This window comes from Castanea sativa, chromosome 1 (assembly GCF_040712315.1).
Source record: "Castanea sativa cultivar Marrone di Chiusa Pesio chromosome 1, ASM4071231v1".
In the NCBI taxonomy this organism is placed as follows: Eukaryota; Viridiplantae; Streptophyta; class Magnoliopsida; order Fagales; family Fagaceae; genus Castanea; species Castanea sativa.
The window spans coordinates 86,799,144-86,811,839 of NC_134013.1; the positions used below are offsets into that span (position 1 = coordinate 86,799,144).

Genomic DNA, 12,696 nt, shown 5'->3' on the forward strand with positions numbered 1-12,696 from the left:
ATAACATTTTTTCACCCACACGTATTTTCACAATACTTAAAGTATTCTCATCAAACGTCAAAAAATATAGCATTTAGCATATCAAAACACTACTTTATTTATTTTAACACTCTACTTTATAATACACCCAACATCAAAGGTTTATTTTTTTTACCACTTCATTCAAATATTATATATTTTAATCAAGTGTAAGAGAGAAAGTAATGGACAGAGGCACATCACAAGAGAAAGTGAGAGAGAGAAAAAGAAAAGAAAAGAAAAACTCTAGTAAATTGCTACAGTGGAATATTGGTGTCAAAGATGACACTCCACTCCACTATAGCAAAGATGTCAAAAATTTTAAGAATAACATGCTTGATGTGGATGATATTTTAAGAAAATGAGAGCTAAAATTAAGATTTAGCATTTTTTATATTTTTGATGTGAATACTCTTAAACAACATTAGTAGAAAAATATTAACAAACGAATGCTAAAACTCCACCAACATAGCTTTTTAAACCATTTACGATAGTTTGAAAATGTTATAAGAATATTGAGAGCCACTATTTATAGTTTATCCCCAAAAAGTTATACACATAAAAAAAGAGAATGAAAAGAAAAAAGAATTATGTAGAAATAGGACGATACAAAAAGAATACAGAAAAGGCCATAAAAAGTCGATTTCAACTTTCTAGAAAAAGTCAATTTTATCCATGAGGACAGGAAGGGCATATTCTGAATATTAATGTTTACGCAAAAGACCATCCATTCGTTACAAAAACACAAAAAAGGAAAAAAACACAAACCAGCCAACCATAAATTGAAGTTGTCTCTTATTCTCAGTCAAACAGTTACAGACACAGAAAAACAAACACACACACACAGAGCACTGAAAATTAGGTCAGAGAATGGGACATGGAAGCTCGAAAGGCATTTCAGAGCAAGACCTTGCGAAAGAAGAAGAGCCGTCGCGTATTACGCGGCTGAAGAATAAGCTTCATCTTCACCGTCATCGTCGTCATGCCAACATTGGCTCCGCTTATAAAGCCCTCATCGATGCTGACGATTTCGCCGGAATCGCTATTCTCACTCTCAAGCGTGTACGTTGTTGTTGTTGTTGTTGTTGTTGTTGTTGTTGTTATATATGTATTTATTGCTTTGCTGTTTCATTGAATTGTGTGTTTGCTTAATTTGTTTGAAATGTTTATTTTTTTTTGGAGTTGGTTTAGGCGGAGATGGAATTCAAGGACAAGTGGATGGCGTGCGTTTCTCTTGGAGAGCAGACCTTTCGTACTGAGATTTCTGATCAGTTAAGCTCTGTCAAAACTCTTCTTTTACTGTTTTTCCTTTTTTTTTATTAAATATTTTGTAATAAAGTATGAAAGGTTAATATTAGGCAGTTATGGTATGCATATAAAAGTGTGTACAGTAGAATTCTCAACACTAGAGGGTGATTTAAAAAAGTTATTGCAAAGATTGATACACAAAAGCGAAGTGAATCTTGGAACTCAGAGAGAGAATTGAGTTGATGGAAGAAAATTATTAAGTATATCTGAAGGACGGTAATATGGTGCTTTCTACTCTTACTTTATGGTGGATTTCATCGTGACTTTAATTAGTGGGGTCCGCCGTGAATGGAAAAGTACGGAGAAACTTGTTTTCATATTTTGGGAGTACCGTTTGTTATAGGTGTTTAAATAACAGTTTTCAGTGATTAAACAACATTTCACACATTTTTACTCACTTTTTTATCTACACATATTTTCGAAAAGTACAAACACCGTTACTATAACAACATTACCAAATGGGCCCTTGATGAGAGGAAAACCCCAAGGATTGACATATCATAGACATAGTTCACATGCTCTCTCTCTCTCTCTCTCTCTCTCAGACACACATAACAAACATGTTGTAAAAATTGCAAAGAGCTTTATGAATTCCTAACATGAAATTAAATTTGTGTCAAGGAGCTCTATCTCAAATGACATTTCCTCCCTTTGTAAAAGAGTAAGTTGGAAGTTGAGGACATGGACTCAAGACTCACTGTGTACGTGCGTAACTTACCAACCTTAAAAAAAGAAAAGAAAAGCTTTGTGATATCATAATGAGCAAGTAATTATGTTATTAAGATTTAAATGAGTGATTGATGGAGGAAAATTATTGGGTATTTCCGAAGGACAAAGGATGGTGACATGGTGCTTTCTTCTCTTACTTTATGGTGGATTTCATCATGACTTTAATTAGTGGGGTCTGCCATGAATGTGAAAGGATGGAACAACTTGTTTCCATATTTCGGGAGTGCTTAATAATTACTTGGGGCCGTTTGTTATAGGTGTTTAAACAACAATTTTCAGTGTTTAATTGGGAAGCACGGGTGTGGTGTTTGGGCCGCCGCACCTGCGTCCGATGTGGCCCGACGTGGGGACGCGTAGGTGACGCCACTGCTTGTGCGTCCGTGCCGCGTCAGGCATTAAAAAAATAATTTTTTCGACGCGGTTCGCGCCGATTCGGACCGACGCGCGCGAAATCGGGCCAATTCGCATCGATTCGGTCCGTATCGGGCGCAAACCGATACCGGCGAAATCGGCTGATACCGGCTGAAATCTGCCGATATCGGCCGAAATCGGCAGATATCGGCCGATACCGGCCGAAAATTCAAAAAAAAAAAAAAAAAAAAAGGGGTGCAAATGCACCGTTTGGAAAAAAAACCAAGACCTAGCCCTCTCCCTCTTCATTTTTCTTGCGCCTCTCTCCCACTCTCTGCCTTCACTCTTCAGCTAGGCTCTCTCCCATTCTCTGTATTCTAGTTATTATTTACTATTGCTCTTAAATTTGGTATATATTTATATAATGTGAAAAAATATGTTTAGCAATATATTAAAAATATAAATAAAAATATTTTTAATAATTTTTTAATTGCCGCACCCCGCCACACCCACACCCTACTTTTTCAAAAATTGCCGAGTCCTGCACCCGCACCCGAATCCCGAAACGCACCCGTGCTTCATAGGTGTTTAAACAACATTACACGTATTTTCACACACTTTTTTCCCTATACATATTTCCAAAAATTACGAACACTATTACTAGAACAACGTTACCAAATGGGCCCTTGATGAAAGTAACTCTCTCTCTCTCAGACACACATAACAAACATGTCGTAAAAACTGCAAAGAGCTTTATGAATTCCTAACATGAAATTAAATTTGTGTCAATGAGGTCTATCTCAAATGGCATTTCCTCCCTTTGTAAAAGAGTAAGTTGTAAGTTGAGGACACGGACTCAAGACTGACTGTGTACGTGTGTAAAAAAAAGAAAAGAAAAGCTTTGTGATATCATAATGAGCAAGTAATTATGTTATTAAGATTTGAATGAGTGATTGTAGGAAATTTCTACAAACTTATTCATTTTCGTTGGGTTGTTGAAGCTTTGTCTATCATCAAACATTGAGTGGAGAGTAGAGACCCTGTATCTACACTTGGTTTTATTTTTTCTGCTTTCTTTGAGAGAATTTCAGTCAAGTTTTGTAAGTTGACTCCAGATCATGACTAGCCTTAGTGGACCAAGATCAACTTGATTTGATGAAATTGGAAGAAACTCTCACTTAGGAATGGTGCTAGCACCATGGTTCATAAAAACATGCTTTCTAGTCAATTACTTACTTTATAGTCTCTGTTCACTTTTCCGGATCAATGGCTAAATACTTGGAGAAGCTTTAGGGGGGGATATTTATGCTTATGGAAAGGTTTGGAAGGAGTTAGTTACTATATTCTTAGGTGAAAGAAAGTGTGGTTACCTCTTTAGTATGGCAGCAAGCCAGCAATGCACTATTGCTATAATACACCTGTTCTATTACTTGGGGTAAGCTAGAGGGAATAAGTGAAACACGGATGCATCTATTAGAATTCATTTTTGTATTTTCACCTTATATAATGCAAGGTTAATTGTTTTGGTATGTGAAATATTCATCTCAATTGGTAATACTCTTTGGATAGCAATGTAATTAGAGAAAATGGTCACCAGTCATATATTTTACTTATTAATTGAAAAAGTGTTCATTATTTACCATCTTTGTAAACTTGTTCAAAATTAATGTGATGTAAAGTTGTATTATCTTTTTGCAGCTTGAGAAACCTTTTACTTTGTTTTTGACTTTTATGTGTGTTGTTTTTGTTGTATTGGTGTTGCAGCACAGACAAGCCCGTTTGGAACTCAGTGAGTATATATCCTAAACAATATCTTTTTGTAGCAATTACCCAAGCATCCCACTTCTTGTCTCCTATTTAATCATGCCATTACCTAGCATATTTTAGTGGAAATTTACTGGGTATGCCATCATGTTACCCGTATAATTTTCCAAAGCAATGTAACATACGTCTTTCGTTGTGGTTGTTTTGACATTTGCAGCTTGATAGCCTTAGATTCTTGTTGCTATATTTTTTCTTTTCTTTCTTTTTTTTCTTTTTCTTTTTTTTGGAATTGGGCTACTTAAGTAATAAAATTACAAAGGTGAGATTTCCTTATTAGAAAAATTGAATGCATCTAGTGTGTAATTTTCTCCTAGTCTCTCAAAAAGTTCACTTTTATATATATTTTTTAATATATTTTTTCTTGTCCAAGTTTAGTAGATGTAAGCCAGCTTTGAAATGTGTCATGTAAAGTGGGTGTGTGGTTTATGACGATATTGCAGTGCTTTTAGAACAATAGTTGTATCAATTCTGGCAACATTTTTATTTAAAATACATTTAATAAGCTATATTCATCTTCTGGTCTAATTTCCTAGCTGTGGGAGAAAGTAAGCAATGTGAGGCTATATCATCAAAGGCTAGGATTCTAATAGTGATCAGATATGGGTGTGTGTAGAGCCTTGCCTGTGTGCTATGCATAGGTAATGCATGCCTTTTTAAGGATTCATCACAAAATTGGTAATTAGGGAAATGGTTTGCCATTCATGGGTTTATGGGTGATTAGGAATGGATACAAGAGTTTGAAGTGATCACACACTAGAAAGCAGTAGGGAGAATCTTTGATTATTTGTGTCCCTTGCTTAATGCTAACATGTTCTGCTTTTAAGTTTTAAAGGGGTATGGTCTAGCGATAACTAATGCTCTTTGATGATATCATCATTGTGAAAGTCTGTTGCAATATTTTGTATGCTCTTCAAAATACTGGAAATTCAATCCATTTTGATTTTTTTTTTTGGATAAATAATTTCCTTTTTATTTTTTTTTTCAATTGTTTCTTAGTATGATCAAGCTGCATTGGAACTTACCCTTTTTTATGACTCTTCTGCAGGAAAAAAAACTTCTTTTGGAGAAAAATGGACCTCATATTGCAAGGATCTCTGTGTTTGAGGTGTGGAATACATTTTTGATCTCACAATATGCCTTGTTGTTGCAATGTTATGCACCTTGAAGTGGGTGAGGTAGTTGGTCTATGAAGAATTTCTGATTATAAAATTTAGTTCAAAAGAAGAACAGAAGTTAATTTATTAATGCAGTTTTTGTAGTAATTACTGTAAGAGGAAGAAGTTCGGTGCCCTGTGAAACAAGAATGGGGACATACTGCACTTTTTTATTTTTTCTTGACATAAATGAATGGAGCCTACAAAGTATTCATAAAATTTGCATGCATACAGTGCCTTACACATAAATAGGGTGTTATTGTATGTCATGGGGGAAACCGGGAATGGCATAAACCAAGTAGTTTTGTTATTACACAGTTTGCTGCAGCTATGGTAAGTGTATGAGCACGTAATATCATCCAAGTTCTCATATTTTTGGGTTGACGTGTTCAAATTCATATATGATGAGGTTAGGTAATTTTTTCTTTAATATAAAATTGACTTCCATCATTATAATTTTGTTTCATTTTCTAGGTCTGGGACAGGGTTAAGCTATTTAAACACTCAGTTTGCTGTCTAAGCGCAATGGGCATTTATAAATAGGAGTTTGTTTTTGAAAAATTACTGCATGTCCCAAAAGCTTAAGTTTGATTGCAAATGATGGATTTAATCAATTTACCATTATTCTAACACTCATCTTGATGTGTGGGCCTAGATTGGCCCTTATAAGTGGGGTCCAACATGTGAGATATTTGTTTATAATGAGAAGTAGAATGTAGACAAGATTTGAAATCAAGATTACTTGCTCTGATATCGTGATAAATTACCACTTGTCCTAAAAGCTGAAGCTAATGGTAAAGAAATAAATTTAATTACTTAACCATTATTCTAACATTTTTGTTGGACTTGTGTTGATCTCTTCTTATGCTTACTATGGGCATGTGACACTTTAGGTGTTCCCATAATTTATGAGTATAATTGTTTGCTGCAGATATAGTTGTTTGATTATTACCGTCCGACTTAAAGTATTGTTTTCTTTTTCTCTTTATTTTGTATATTTTTGATACGTAGATATAACTAAGGCCCCCACAAGGGATAAAACTTGTGAATGTACCTCTCTACCTATAGAGGGGGGGAAGAGATGCTATTTGGTCCAAGGACCATTGACCATTGACCATTTTTTGATAATTAAAGCTTAACTCATAGTTTTCCTTAAGATGATTAACTTTCTTCCATCCCCTCCCTCTCCTATATTAAAATATTAAAAAAATTGATTTAAGTATTGGTATTATGTTTGTATATTGTGATTCATTTCACCATTTTTTCCCCATATTATGCAGACCAATAGATTGTCCAGCAGCAATATTGTAGGATATCGTGAGATTGATCTCCTTGAATTTATAACACGGGTGAGTAACCTTCATCATTAAACTAACTTTCATATTTCATTATCTACAATCATTAATTCCATAAAACTTTGAACCTGAAGTGTGCTGCATCAGTGAAACATCATATTTTGTTTTTGGTGAAAAAGGAAAATTAAATGAAATAAAAATTAAGTACTACAAAGTCTAAGGTAACTAACGCCCAAGCATTTGTCAAATGCTGGCTTACAACAAAAGGAGGTGAGTATGAGCACTATTTTAAAAACCAGGCCAGACTGGCCGGTTCAACCAGTTGAACTAGGACTGGGCACCAATCCGGTCTGGTAAAAAGCTCCAAAATTGGCCAAAACCTGGAAATTGGGGCCAAAACCGGTTCTTTGACTGTACCGGTTTTTAAAACCATGGGTATGAGTACATCACAAAAGCTTCCTTACAGCAATTTCCTTTTGTTTCCCTTACAGAAAAAGTGATTTAATTTAAGTGGAGGGATGCAAAAGTAGAGGAGGCCTAAAATTATTATGTAGAGGTTTACAATTGTGTTTTTCAAATATGGTTTGGGTACGTTGTCTGCTTGATGCTTTTGTTTCACATTCACATGCTTTGTATCAAAACTATTGGTGAGATTTTATCACTAAAATGTGTCATATTGCAGGATTCAGATTCAGACTTCGAGGCGTTTGACCTGTTAGATCCATCGTCATCTGGCAGATCGGTCGGAAGCATTTTTCTTTCATGTTCAGTTGAGGTGTGTAGCATGTAACAATAATTTTAGTGTATTGTAGATTCTTTGATAAAGATTTGTGACATTTTGTTGAATAAATTGACAGGATCCAAGTGAAACAGAGAAAAGACTTGCAAGACGCATCTTATCTATAGTGGTATGCTATATATAATATTCTAGTGTCTATATCATAAGATCTTCATGTAAATTCATTTGTGTTTCTGGGCCTTTAAAGTTGCCGAGAAGTATCTTTTCATTTGTTTTTGTTTTTGATGCAAAAGTCAAATGGCCATTGAAAGAGCAAAATTAAGGTGAAGTTCATGGGATGGTGCTGTGATCTCAAGAATTGGGAAGCTTGGAATTTTTATTGCTAAGATTGACAGCGATGAGGAATACTAGTATGTGGTATAAAATGTTCGGGTGTGAAGAATCAACACATTCATCAAATGAATAGCCAAATGAGAGAGTTAGCTATAGACTCTTTATTTACCTAGCAAAAAAATAAAATAAAATGAGGAAATAAGGAAAGATAAGATAAGGGATAAAGTTATCCATTCAAAGGTATAATGGTATAGGTGGCTTCTATTGAGCCAAAGATGAGGGAGAGTGTAACCTATACCCCAAAGGACTAGTCTAATACAATTGAGGCTTCTTGTAGTTGTTTATAAAACCCTCAAAAAGACTAGTCTAATAACAATTGAGGCTCCATAGTTTTTTTTAAAGTCCATATCAACCTAGTTTATACTTGATGTGAGACGGATAACACACCCATACAACACACACCCAATTGATATCTTATCAATTTAGGACGTCATGAACTCCCCTACTTAAATCCCTAACGTCCTTGTTAGGGCCACTTTGTGGGGTAGTGTGTCTGAGCCATGGGAACTAAGTTGGCTTTGATACCATAACTAATAATGCAAGTAAAAGTGATATCTACATCTGTGCTATATGCCAAAAGGATTAGTCTAGTCACAATCGAGGGTCCTTTTAGTGTTTATAAAGCCCAGATCAACATAGTATAGGCCTTATGTGGGCATCCAAAACCCCCCACACAATACACACTCAATCAATATCCAATTAATTTTGGGTATCACAGAATGTCACTTAAGATGGTTTGGTAATGTGCAATGGAGATCAATTAATGCATTGATAAGAAGAAGTGATTTAATTCAAGTTGTAGGAGTAAAAAGAGGTAGAGGGATGTTATTTTATGGTGATATTTCTACTATAAAAAAGAGGTAAGATAGACTGTTCTATCAAAAAAAGTATGACCTTTACATTTTTATCTGTATATTTATAGAATTCGAGCTTTTCTCTCATTCAATGCTGTTTGATTCTCCAGACAGATTATAGATACCATCTCAATATCCTAGGTATCAAGTCAAAAGTACAGTTAAAATGTTGATTAACATAAAGTTTACACCTAGTCCTGAAACTTAGATGTAAAGATTACAACTTGCTGAACCACGTAGGTATATTTATCAGGCCTGGAAATATAAGAGCAGCTTGCTGGATTCTCCATTAGTTAACATTGCAAATTCTTATCCCTTGTACTCTTTGCAGGACTACAATGAAGATGGGAAGCTCTCATTCTCTGAATTTTCAGACTTAATTAATGCTTTTGGCAATCAACAAGCAGCTACCAAGGTTTGGACATTATTTGATTTTGGAAGCAATTCTTTTCATATGTTTTCCTTATAGTTGTTGTTATAAAGTTCGAGCTTACTATATTTCCTGAGTTTGGATTGTGATTTGGAATCCTGATTTTAAAACAGTACATTTTAATACCTTGTATTGTTTAATTCCTTGAATTAGGGGTAGAAAATGAGCTGTTTGGATTTGTTTTAATCCTAATCCTCATTCTTAAGTGCTTGGTAGATCTTATTGGGAACTCAACTGACCTAGATTGTTGTGTTCTCCAAGTCCTCAAATTCAAATTGCCACCTTATGATATTTGTTTTTTTTTTTTTTTGGTTTGTAAATCTTATTCGTCTTAACAATATTTTCTTGCTTACTAACTTATAATTTTTTTTTCTTACTTACTAGAAAGAGGAGCTCTTTAAAGCGGCTGACAAGAATGGTGATGATGTTGTTAGCATGGATGAGTTGGCTGACCTACTTGCTATTCAACAAGAAAAGTAATTACTCAATTAGGAGGAATGAGTTTGAATCATGAATTTTAGCTCTAATATTTTTCTGTATTTATAGCTTCCATCTCTGTCTATAAGCTGTTTCTTTTACCTCTTATGTGGGATATGCAAGGTAGAATTCATATTTTTAATAATGTAAGTCAATGATCATGATTTTCTTTATTCAATAATCATCATTTCATAAGAGATAATGTGACTATCTTCTCTCTCCCACTCTTCAATCTTTTATATCACGTGGACCGGTTTCCCATCTAGACTATAGGGAGGGCTAGCTTTTCATATCTGTTATTGTTGGTTGTTGACTTGTTGCCACTTGAAGTTGAATTGGTAATCTCTTGTTCCCATAATTATTTTTGTTTTGAGGAATACACATAGTTTTAGAAAAAAGCATTTATTACAACTAATCATTTTGTATGTTTTGTCAAAATACCCCTTATATTATTGATATTTTTATAAATTTTTCTTGTTGACCCCAATCTCCTCTTTGACCTCCACAATATTGGATCTTATAAGGTTTTGATACACCCTCCTGCTGCCCATTTTTACCCATTGCATATGTATGAAACATGCAGTCTTCTTGAACTCTGACACTTAATTAGTAGGTAATTGACTATCCTGTAACTTAGTCATAAATTCTAAATTGCTTGCATTGCAGGGAACCACTAATAAATTGCTGCCCTGTTTGTGGTGAGATCCTGGAAGTTTCTGATACCTTAAACACTATGATTCATTTGACCCTCTGTTTTGATGAGGGAACTGGAAACCAGGTCATGACTGGAGGATTTTTGACTGATAAACAGGCTTCATCTGGGTGAGAACCTTGTTATTTATACTTCATTGTTGACCCTTCTGTAAAATTTGAGTTTTATTTTTTTAGAGAGAGAGAGAGAGAGAGAGAGAGAGAAAGCACTGGGGGGGGGGTGCCAATGTTGGCCTTTTGAATATACAGTCTAATTATGCTTTATTTCAGTATGATGTTCATTATTATAATCCTGTGGCAAGGTTGAAATTGCAAGGCCAAATTATATCTTTGTAGGTGGATGTTTAAACTAAGTGAATGGGCTCATTTTTCGTCATATGACATTGGGTTAAACTCTGGAGCAAGTGCTTCCCATATTGTGGTATGCTTTCTTTCCTGGTTTTTCTTTTTCTTCATACACATTAGGTTGCTCTATTAGAGTAAAATTGGTTAATTATAAAAGTGTTGAGAGATGAAACTCTTTGTGGCGACATCGCCTCATTTTTCTGCCTTGTTTGTGAACCCTTATTGCAACAAGAAAAGATAATCTTAGTGATTAATTTCCTGTCTTAGCAGTTCGCATGGTTACTACATATTCTAAAAGTTCACATATACATTGAACTGCAATGGTTTCTTCCTCATCATAATGTGCTTGGAATATAACTATCTACCTGAAGAGACCAACCTTTGACATGTTAGCTTACATGATTGCTTATGCTTATAGAAGCCACATTTTATACTTGTATCAATGTTGTTACTATTGTTCAAAAATGAAATCTGTCAGACAAGGAACCAAAGAAGCATTCAATGGAGAAATATTCACTCAATGAAGTAGGAAACTGCATTTTGAATTGTGAACAAAGAAAATATGAAAAACTGCTTACATGTAGCTTTGCAAATAATGAGAATCAAACTAGATTGGTGAGAAGCCTCCCAAAACGTTCTGGTGAGAATCTCAACATTCTCCTGGGTGTTTAGGGATATTGCTGGTGATGAGGTGGGAGTTGCATTGTGGTGCAGTCAATGGCTGACACTTGACTTAAACTTTTTATTTTAGCACAAATGCCAGACATGGTACGGTACTTTATATTTTCCATTTACAACATTAGGTTTCTTTGGAAAAAATGTAAGCATTGTAGTCAACAACTTGATTTCTTGTTGATGAAGTATTAGACTTGAAAATTTGTTCAATCTAATTTTACCTGGCAGCTTTGCCACAGATGTTGATCAATCTATTTTATAGGCTAAACTCCCCTCCCCCTCAAAATTTTCATCATCTTTCTTGTCCCCTACACTTTCTTTTTAGTTCTTTCTATTTATTTTAATGCTTGAATTGATTGGCAAGCAGTGGGAACAGTAGGAGAAAAAGCCAAAAGTTCTTGAGAAAAATCCTTGTCAGTTGGACGGATGCACATCATGAAACTTAAAATCAGAAATGTATGGACTCTCAAGCCAGGTATTTTTGCTGCTAGGCTTGGAGAAAGTTTATGAGATGCTTGTTTAAGTTGAAGAATCTATTTGGTGGCAGTTGAAATTTCTATGGCATGATACATCGGTTGCCTGTTATGAGTATATAGGCCTTCTAGGTGCAGCTCATGTCTGAGAGATTATTAGAAATGGAAGGTGGATGTCACCAAGAACCTTATAGCTCAACTGACACTTGTGTTTCAATAGAGACGGCTAGGGTTCAAATCCCCCCTGTCCAATTAGCTATCAAAATATCAAAAAAAGAAATAGAAGGTGGATGTCATATTTGGGGCATATTGGGTGAAGTTCTCAGCTAAGGTTTGACGTGTGGCAATCTAATTTGGAACTTTTATCGGTCATGGAATAACTGTAGATAGTTTTCTGTTGTCCAATTTGATTAATGTATCCCAAGTTATGCTCACTCCTCTCCTTTGGGTCAGGAGTTTCTGAGATTGCATTCTGTCTAGTGCTTTATGTACTGGGTGTAGGAAGTTTAATGGATGGTGATTAAGCAGAAAGCTATGGGTCATATGGTATGAATTGCTGAAAGTAGATTGAATGATAAATGTTTTTTTTTTTTGATAAGTAAGATGTTTATTGATATAAAAAATGTAACACCCTAGTACACAGGGAGTGTACAAGGGTTAAACAGTCAAGAACAAAAATTACAAGAATCTAAGAAATCAAGAAATGATAAAAATGTTTGGTTCTGCAAAGCAGTCAACCAATCTCTAAGGGTTCTAAAGAAAAATAGCTTCAAGTCTGAAATTGATCTCTCCTTATCTTCAAAGCACACCGCTTTATTTCTCTCTCTCCAAAGACACCACAATAAGCAATGTGGAACAATCATCCATATATGCCCATTTCGATGACTACTAAACCCGCCTTGCCAACACGCTAATAGCCC

At 34.9% G+C, this 12,696-nt stretch overlaps 1 protein-coding gene across 1 annotated transcript in view; it reads left to right on the plus strand.

Annotated features, from left to right (window-relative positions):
- The first annotated feature begins 776 nt into the window (after positions 1-776).
- The window catches only part of LOC142618800 (phosphatidylserine decarboxylase proenzyme 2-like), a 30,458-nt gene continuing 18,538 nt past the window's right edge, over positions 777-12,696 (plus strand). Inside the window, exons 1-11 of the mRNA XM_075791829.1 lie at positions 777-1,080; positions 1,210-1,289; positions 4,171-4,195; positions 5,276-5,335; positions 6,665-6,733; positions 7,362-7,454; positions 7,537-7,587; positions 8,997-9,080; positions 9,480-9,571; positions 10,239-10,394; positions 10,620-10,704. Of these exons, the coding sequence (XP_075647944.1) occupies positions 889-1,080; positions 1,210-1,289; positions 4,171-4,195; positions 5,276-5,335; positions 6,665-6,733; positions 7,362-7,454; positions 7,537-7,587; positions 8,997-9,080; positions 9,480-9,571; positions 10,239-10,394; positions 10,620-10,704 (987 nt within the window). The 5' untranslated portion in view covers positions 777-888. The remainder of the gene's footprint in view (positions 1,081-1,209; positions 1,290-4,170; positions 4,196-5,275; positions 5,336-6,664; positions 6,734-7,361; positions 7,455-7,536; positions 7,588-8,996; positions 9,081-9,479; positions 9,572-10,238; positions 10,395-10,619; positions 10,705-12,696) is intronic.